At 39.2% G+C, this 9272-nt stretch overlaps 1 protein-coding gene across 3 annotated transcripts in view; it reads right to left on the bottom strand.

Moving 5' to 3' along the window:
• Positions 1-9272, bottom strand: part of TBX20 (T-box transcription factor 20) — a 40332-nt gene that overhangs the window by 16366 nt on the left and 14694 nt on the right. For 2 of the 3 annotated variants that reach the window (XM_010713039.3, XM_010713038.2), the window contains exon 5: positions 8789-8865. In XM_010713039.3, coding sequence (XP_010711341.1) covers positions 8789-8865 — 77 coding nt within the window. Of the gene's footprint in view, positions 1-1739; positions 2214-8788; positions 8866-9272 lie in introns of those variants that run through there. The other variant, XM_019616665.1, reaches the window with a different exon arrangement.

The raw sequence follows: 9272 nt of genomic DNA, 5'->3' as shown, positions 1-9272 counted from the left end.
AACGAAAGAAAGAAAGAAAGAAAGAAAGAAAGAAAGAAAGAAAGAAAGAAAGAAAGAAAGAAAGAAAGAAAGAAAGAAAGAAAGAAAGAAAGAAAGAAAAGAAAGAAAAGAAAGAAAGAAAAGAAAGAAAAGAAAGAAAGAAAGAAAGAAAGAAAGAAAGAAAGAAAGAAAGAAAGAAAGAAAGAAAGAAAGAAAGAAAGAAAGAAAGAAAGAAAGAAAGAAAGAAAGAAAGAAAGAAAGAAAGAAAGAAAGAAAGAAAGAAAGAAAGAAAGAAAGAAAGAAAGAAAGAAAGAAAGAAAGAAAGAAAGAAAGAAAGAAAGAAAGAAAGAAAGAAAGAAAGAAAGAAAGAAAGAAAGAAAGAAAGAAAGAAAGAAAGAAAGAAAGAAAGAAAGAAAGAAAGAAAGAAAGAAAGAAAGAAAGAAAGAAAGAAAGAAAGAAGAAGAAAGAAGAAGAAAGAAGAAGAAAGAAGAAAGAAGAAGAAGAAAGAAGAAAGAAGAAAGAAAAGAAAAGAAAAGAAAAGAAAAGAAAAGAAAAGAAAAGAAAAGAAAAGAAAAGAAAAGAAAAGAAAAGAAAAGAGAAGAAAAGAAAAGAAATTATGAACAAAAATGAGATTTGGTGAAGATTTTTAGAGCTCTGCTTTGGTTTCTTCAGACATGATCCATGCTAATCTGCCTGAAGAGGAAAATGATTTCCAGTTGCTCCATTTTTTTTAACCTAGGCTATTCATTTTGTGATCCCTCATTATCTAATACTTAAGACCTAACAATTTGCATCTTTTAATGTAACTTAAAATGCTGCAGTTTCTTTTATGAGCAATAATCGTGATTTCTGAGGAACCAAAACCTATCAGCTGGATACCAGAAGGATGTGTTCTTTCTGTGTGTGTGACCTACCAACAATTTCCATTCTTCCAGAATTCTCCTCAACTCACAGTCCTTCAGGAATACTCAGAGGAGCTAATAAACAATATACAGGCATAATGTATTACTGTGATTTTAGCTATATTACATGTGCAATCGGATAACAGCAGATAATGAGCTAGAGAAGAGCAAGTTAGGAGCTGAAGGTGAAGAGAAAAGAAAATCGTGTGCCAAATGGAGAGGAAAAGAACAAGGACTTATTGGTACCAAACCCTCCAAGGAAATACTAAGGCACAATAAAAGTAAGAATAAGAGGTAATAAGGAAAAGGAGTTTAGGCTGATCCAAATGATCTGCTTTCCGACAGAAGCACGCCTTGAGCCTGGTCCTTTTAACAAGCCTGTGCTTTTTAGAAACAAAGCGAGAAAGAAACCAGTGAGTCCTGGACCAGAAATCTAAGGAAGTAAAGGACTGGGAGAAATGATCAGTTTGCATGGTTTTAGGGTACATAGGCAGGACACTTTATGCCTTGTAAATACATGCGGAGTCTTTGCCTACCTTTAGTTAGCACTGCACTTTACATACAGAGTACTCTGAAAGGGTCAAAAGTAGAGATGAAGACTTTGAACTGCCTGATGAATAATTCACTAACACTTCACACATCCAACCCAAGATCTTGCCATGGTACTTGATATTCAGGGAGAGACTGCAGGAAGCATACCTGGGGAACAGCTGAGAAGCAAGGGCCTGTATAAGGGTGCTTAGTCTCTAATGCTGTCAAATCCAGATCAAAGAAGTTCTCTCTGGAGCCCGTAGAGACCCAGATCACATTGAGTAGGATCTTTAATCAAGATAAAAGAACACTCCTTCTCTGTAGATGGAAGCAGGTATTTATTTGGTGCTTTTTTTTAATATTCTTTTCTGTTGCTTTTACTGTTACTCTGCTTCAGCTGTGCGTTCACAACAGCCTGCTAATTACCGTGACCCTGATCCTGAGGTGTGTGATCATGAGCTCTGCTGTATCAGTGATGGCTCACTTGGCCACAACGCCCCATAAACACAACACCCCCATAAACACTTGCAGCACGCGCCTGAAGCCATGGATTTTCTCAGTTTGGCACAGAGAGCACCAAGGAGATGGAGACAGGAAGTCTACCTTTTCCTTTTGGGATGAGGAGGCTAACAGCAATATATTTGGTTTGGGCAGAAGGTGTTAGAAAATCTAATCCAGAAGGAGTTTGCTGGAGCCAGGCCAGGGTTGGTATCCATCTTAAATCCACATCATGGATTCAGAGAAGATGGAGTTGATACGATATTCAGGTACCATTCCACCACAAGCCAGGTTCAAAACCCACTGAAAACAAAATGCAAAAGTGATAAAGAGCAAGTGGTAGATCCAGGGACTCCAGACTCACATCCTCTTCAGAAGTCATTTTCTCAGTTATGTAGGGCAACATATTTCAGAGCAGAGTACAGCAACCTGTTAGCATTTTCTCTATTTGCCCTTACTATCCAAGTGATAGGTAAGCAAAATATAAGGATATCCTCAGAATCCACTCCCTATTCCTGCTGTCGTGGTTTTTTTCTTTTTCTTTATGAGAAAAGCAATGCTAAAGAAAATCTGTAAAAAATAAAAGAAGAAAACCTGACAACTATGTTTTACTTGGCCATTCCATTCAACGCAAAGAAAAATACAGAGCAGGATATAAAGTGTATGAATTATCAGTTTGCGGCCTGAATGACTTCTTTAGTTCTGCATTTCAAAGGTTTCCTTTTTTTTGTAGCTGCCAGTTAGTATGTTTGGAAGAAAGCCCAGATAACAGAAGACATCAGAAGTGAGGTGAGGTGAAGACAGATGGGATAAATGGGCTGAGAAGGCATAAAAATAAACTTGTCGGAAGTCGCACTGTAGTAGACTTCTTTTTTTTAAGGGAAAATATGACTAATTTGTCCAAGATGCAAGTGCTAAAAACAAGCCCTAAAAAAATAAACAGAACAGAAAGAAAAAAAAAAAAAAGAGGAAAACAGCAGGAGGAACAAATACGTTTCTATAACAGCAGCTAGGAGTGAACAATAAAAACTGTCAGAAGCACTGTTCAGTTATCACTCAGCCTTCATGTTTCCATGGCTTATAGCTGTTACCTTATGCATGTACAAACAACAGACACAGATTAATCTGCTTGTTCCACTGGTAGATTAATATTGCAGGTTGATCTTAGAACCTAACTCAACTCCAGCAGGGTATGGACCAAATCCTCAACCAGAACAGAGCAGCACTGTTACATCACTTGTGTCAGCTGAGAACCAGGGCTCACATGAACTGAAGTATAATTTGACCCAAAATGTAGCACAGAAGCACCAAATATTTTCACTGAAAGTCAAAACTATCAGGCAAGTGTTGGATGAAAGCAATTCTACAAGAATATATGCAATTTTAAAAAAGAAGTGGAAGGAAAATTAAGTTATGGAACACCTAGTTCAAGATGATTTAAGGAGAAAGAACGAGTACATTACCAAGTGGTACTGGCATCCTCACAGTAAACATCTGATTACCAATGACAGTTATGGAATAGCTGTAACATGGAGGTGATTTAGCTTGGCTGAAGCCATGACATGGGAAAGGTAATAACTGAAGGAGGAACATGAGGATATTAAGTATACTCACTCTACATCTCTCAGCTGAAAAAAAAATGAATAAGTCTTTATACAGGGAATGAAAAAAAAATAAAAGAGAACTTATTTTTTTCTCCTCTGCCAAAAAGCATAACCACTACAAATGCATATCAAAGCTCTTTCTCTGTATCTTTTTCCCTGCAAAATATGTTTCATAGAATGGCCTGGTTGAAAAGGACCACAATGATCATCTAGTTTCAACCCCCTCCCCCCACCCCCCCGCTATGTGCAGGGTCACCAACCACCAGACAGTTTGGTGACAAAATATGGTGACAACAACAGATAAGCAGCCCCAGAAAGCTCCATTTCACCCAGTGAGTGCTACCAGTTCTTTGTGACTGTCAGGCAGAGGATGGAGAGCAGTACCGTGACACACGAGTCTGGGGAAATCACCTTTCCCTGAGATAGAAATGGTGGATGTGATTCGACATCATCCCACCTGCTTAGCATGCACTGCTAAGTGGAAAACACTAGCAAATTAAAATATTTTATGCAACTTTGCACAAGAAGGAGGTAACAGAAAAGCAGGCCTAACTAGAAAATAAGCTAATGCTTAAAATCTTGGGAACTGAAGAGGTTTTAGCTAGCAAGGAAGGGTTTATGCTGGAGAAAAGGAAGAGTTGACTGCTAGCAGGAAGTAGAGTTGGAGGAATCAAATTTGAAGGGAATGTTTCAGGTTCCAGCTATTCCAGGTGCCTAAATGTAGGCAGGTAATGCTCACTACGTATCCTAAGCCATTCAAGCCTGCTGCAAGGTCTGGAAAGGTTAATACAGAAGCTACAGATAATCAATCCAGCCCCTTGCAGCAGCAGTTGCTGGAATAACCTCAGGACATCTGCAACAGCATGAGTCACCAGGCGTTTAGGTACTGCTGTACCCAGTGTCTCTTAAGCTCAGAACATCACTTCTCCCCACATAAACAACAGCTATGGGAAAGCCCTACTCGAGCATGGACAGAGGGCAGCATTTCTGGCAGCAAGTTGGGGCCTTTCCTCTAAACCAGCAGTAACCAGTGGGAGCAGGGAGGAAGGTAGCCTCTGTAGGGTGAACAAGGAAGGGATGGGGGCAGAGACAGCTGCTGACAGCACGTTAAGTACGTGGTTTGACTGCTACTTCAGTAAGACAGTACCTATTTCTGGGCATTAGCATCCATTTCACTTGCAGCCTTGTAAGGCAGTACAGTGTATCTCTACGTTTCAGACATGAAGCTCCTCAGGGGAAAATTCAGAATCTGATTACTATGCAAATCTAGCTGGTATGCTGGGTTGTGGCTCTCTTACTTCCCCTAGCCCTCAGCCTTTTTTTCTCTGTCTAGAAATCACTTGGTTGTGCAGTCAGACTTCCCCATTAGCTCCTTAAAGCAAGTCTCTATCTCCCAGAAAGGCTTGTATGTATGGGTATACTCCCTTAGTTGTCTTTAATAGTCTCAAGTTCACAACCTGAACTTGCCTATCACATGCTGGAGAAAATAGCCCAGCAGCATTCAAATCATACTTATGCTGTGTCAATTCTTGTTTGATCATTAGGTTGCAATTCAGTAGTTCAGGCAACTCAGGCTCTTCAAAGTCACTCATTTCACTGGACTGTTTGCACGACACTTAACTCTAATAGTTTTATTTAACTCTTTATTTATTTTTGAAAGGCCACCTTTATCATGACTCAGAAGACAAATTCTGAATCTGTTCTGTTCGAATTTTGGTTTTGCCTCTTTTATGAGCTTGGCAGTTTTACTTAAGCAGAAGCATAAAGATACTCCCTCAAAACTTAACTGCAGAGTGAACTGCTCATAAAACTTGCATTACTTTTTGGTTTATTTATTTCTGTTGTTGTTGTTGTTGTTGTTTTAAATTATTATTATTATTATTAAACAAAGGTTGCCATTAAAAAAGATTTCTCATCATTGGCATTACTGTGTTTGGCATTTTGTAGTCAACACCACATAACATCAAGTTACACAGTCTGGTAATTGCAGCTAAATGTTTGGTTTTTCAATCACAACCACTTCAGAAGCCTTCTTTATAATAGAAAAAATAAATAAATACCACATAAAAAGATCAGAAGGTGAGTCAGAACTTATCTAAATCTCAGTAGCCATAGATAAAGCCTGTCCTGTTGCCATAAATAGATTACCACAAGTAACGTATGGAAAGAGTTGATTGTGGAAGGAAGGAATCTCACATCCTATTGAAAATTCAATATATACCAAACGAATGGTTAAAAGCTTTGTATAGATAGCCATGAGTACTAGCAAATGGTTGTAAGGCAGTTAGACAAACAACAAAAGAAAATGTAGGAACTTGAATAGCTTTGCATTTGTAGAGCTCCTTTATCATTTTGCAAACCTGACTACTTTTACATATACTGTAACTCCAACACATATAATGCAAACAAATTTAATCCTAAAGGCATTTGCAGCTTGAATTTCCTACATAGCGATCGTAAATCTAGAATGGGAAGCTTGAAATCGTTAAAGTCACATATTTATAAGATCATATTCAATTAGGTTAAAAAAGTGCAATTTCTGTCATCATGTCATAAAAAGATGTGTTTTTCTCTCAGATCTACTATAAAGAAAAGCTCCCTATATTGTTACAGATAGGGGCTGTTTTCAATCAGTTACAAGGAGCAATCCAATTACCGGATGGTTTAGTGCAGTAACTGACTCCAGACTAATTTAATTTCTTTAGGTCTCTAAAGATCAATTGATCTGATTTGTTTCCCTCCCCAAAGGCTGTTTAGGAAAAAGCAGGCTTAAATACCTGGAAATGAAATACAAAGCTCTGTACACTTTCACACTACTTAGGTCATTCGGAAAAGCTGGAACTTGTGGCAAATTAGTGCTCTCTTGGCCCTAACATCACAGGCAGCTTTACAGGAAACCGTTCAGATCACCGCACAGCATTGCAGATTATGCATGCACACGCTGTATGCAAGCTGTCTCAGGAAGAACTGCATGGAAGACAGGTTCACAGCTTCTTGGTAAGTATTCATTTTTTCAAGAGCTGGGCAAACGTGCAGTTCCACTACACAGTCTTTCCCCTGGCATAGATACACATGGTGTGTATCTACAAATATTTTTTATCACACAGCCATCTTACCAAACGTACTACATTTCTAACTCGACCGAGTGAGAGTCACACTGCTCTATGCTGTGTATCCCCTGCATCTTGTAATGCTCACCTCATTGGATATAAGCCCGGAAACCCTTCCTGTGTCATACCTCGCATTGCTATCTCTCCTGCTTCGCGTCTGATTTATTTAAGTAGTATTGCTGGTGCTAAGATGAAAGCTGTAGAACATTGGGCACTTTGAAAATGACATTCTTATGTGCCTGATTATTTAGTTCTGGAAATGAATAAAACCTTTGGTATGTCTGGACTATATCTAATAACTTAGGATATTCTCAACCTCCTATTAGCTAGCCCCCTTGTGTATCACACACTTACTGTCCTATTACTTGATAAACAGTGCAGCAGATCTTTTTTCTTAAACACCATTGTGCCCTAATCAGAGCTAAATGCTGCCATTTAAGTGAAAATAAGATCGTATCCAAACCTAGACCCCCAAATGCAGAGTTTTAATGGTATTTCAATACTTTTCCACAATCCGTTTTTGTATTTATTGTAGGTTTCACATTTGGATACCTTATCTTTCATGGCAACATTCATGCCTAGGCTAGGCTGCCTGTCTCAGGCTCTATTCTTATCAATAAACAAAAGGGCACTGTGGTTTATGCTCAGCATTTCTGACTTCGTGCCATGTGCTGTTATAATAAGATGTCCTCTGGAAAAATTCCCTTCATACCCAGCACCACGACGGTCAGTTCATCAGCACAGAGGTAACTCAGTTTTTCTTCCTGCTTATCTATTCAGGCTCTCTCAACTCTTGCAAAGCTGTGTCATTAGATGTTGCCTGTCTGTAAAACAAGGAAACTGAAATGTGAAGATCAAGCTCTCTTCTCTTCCTGCAGGTCCTTTCTTGACTATTTGCTGCATTCCTGCCTGAGCTTTGCACATTGTTTGTTTTCTAGTGCTCTGTCCAGAAACCAGACTATGCTATTCTAATTAAATTTATGTTACTTTTCTCCATTTTCATCTAAGTCCTTCACCTAGAAAGAAATTCTTAACAGCTTTGCAAGCATGCATTATTATTCACATGCTTTTTTTTGTTTTCTCAGAATTACTGTTCTTTTACCCAGCAACTTAGCAGATCACTAATGATCCAGTAGTATTAAGGTATAAGATATATCAACACTTTCCAGCCATAGATTTCTTGGGATTTACACACTTTTGCAGTACTGTAAGGAGATTTTCTAGCTATATGCTCAATAAAGCCATATTCCGTTTTGTCCCTTATGTGCACCCGTGGAAAATGAATCAGATACATCTGGATATTCCCAAATAGGAGCCTGGAGGGTTTTGGCCTCTCCCAGTTTACTTTCATGATCATATAGGAAAAATTGGATGTGCTATATCCATCTCCATCAAGTTCTCTTCCAGCCTAAAGGACACAGGCTGCTAAATTTACTTCATTTGCCAAACCATTCGACACGATATCATAAAAATGTGAAGCACTGGAGAGCTACCAAGAGATCGAAGTTTATTTCCTACTCAGCTGTGGGTTAATGCTTCTGTCCCTATGGCAGCAGTTGCTTATAATGATCTGTACACACAAAACTCCACAGTTTGCAGATAAAGCTTTCCCCTGATGAAGCCTGCAGTACAATTTTGGTGAAACAAAAATGGCATCTTTGTCGTCAGAGTGGGAGTTATGGGATTTGTCCTGATGGCAATAATTGCTGACTTCAGTGTCTGGGACTGCTGAAGTGTATTTTGGGAAGCTCTCCCCTCTCTTTTCCACTATGTGAAGCAGTGAGGAGCTATAAAGATGTTTTTCACAGGACCACTGCCCTTGTTTCCCAGTGACCCAATTCACAGCCCTCAACGGGATTAAATGGCACGATAAGAAAAAAGCTTTTCATTCTAAAGTTTTAAAACCGACTGTCTCCCCCCTTCAAGAAGCCCCATCAGGAAGATGAGTATATTGGCCCCAACTGGAACAGATGTCAAAACTCAAAACAGCTCTTTCTTCGTAAAGTTTGTAAGTATTTTTAAAGGAGGTGCAGGAGGCTTACTATATGCAACAAGATAACTTTAAAATGCACAGCTTCTCAGGAGTTGAAAGGATGCTTTTCCTACAAACTCTCCCTTCTCTTTATCTTATCTGCATGGAAAGTAAACAGAAAGTCCCCATTACCTCTCGATATCAGTGAGTCTGGAAGAGTCGCGGAATCCTTTGGCAAAAGGGTTGCTGTCAATTTTCAACTTGGTTATCTGGAAACACAGAAAAAAGCACCGCAACATGAAAACAGTGTTAAAGTATAGCAGCGTACAAAGTGTTTGCCTATCCATTCTCCTGACCTCACCACTAATTGTATCCATGTTCTTTATGTGTGTGCACAACTCCTGAGGTGCTGCAAAGCCATGTATATTATCCATACGGGAGCAGAAAGACCAAAGGGTACAGCAGGCTCAGACTTTGCATTACCCGGAGCAGGAATAACCCACCCACATGAGACATTATTGCTTCCAGACAACACAAATCAGGTAGCTTTTATCCATGAGAAAGCACAGCACCCTGTGAGCATCTGAGCCTCTCCAGTGGAGCTGCGCATCAGCTATGTCCAAACCGAGGGCAGCTGCCTGCAAACTTCAGCCCCATTTTTTTTTTCCTTTTTTTT

This window comes from Meleagris gallopavo, chromosome 6 (genome assembly GCF_000146605.3).
Source record: "Meleagris gallopavo isolate NT-WF06-2002-E0010 breed Aviagen turkey brand Nicholas breeding stock chromosome 6, Turkey_5.1, whole genome shotgun sequence".
NCBI lineage: Eukaryota > Metazoa > Chordata > Aves > Galliformes > Phasianidae > Meleagris > Meleagris gallopavo.
The sequence above is the reverse complement of the archived record's forward strand: the minus strand, read 5'-3'. Positions and strand labels throughout refer to the sequence as shown.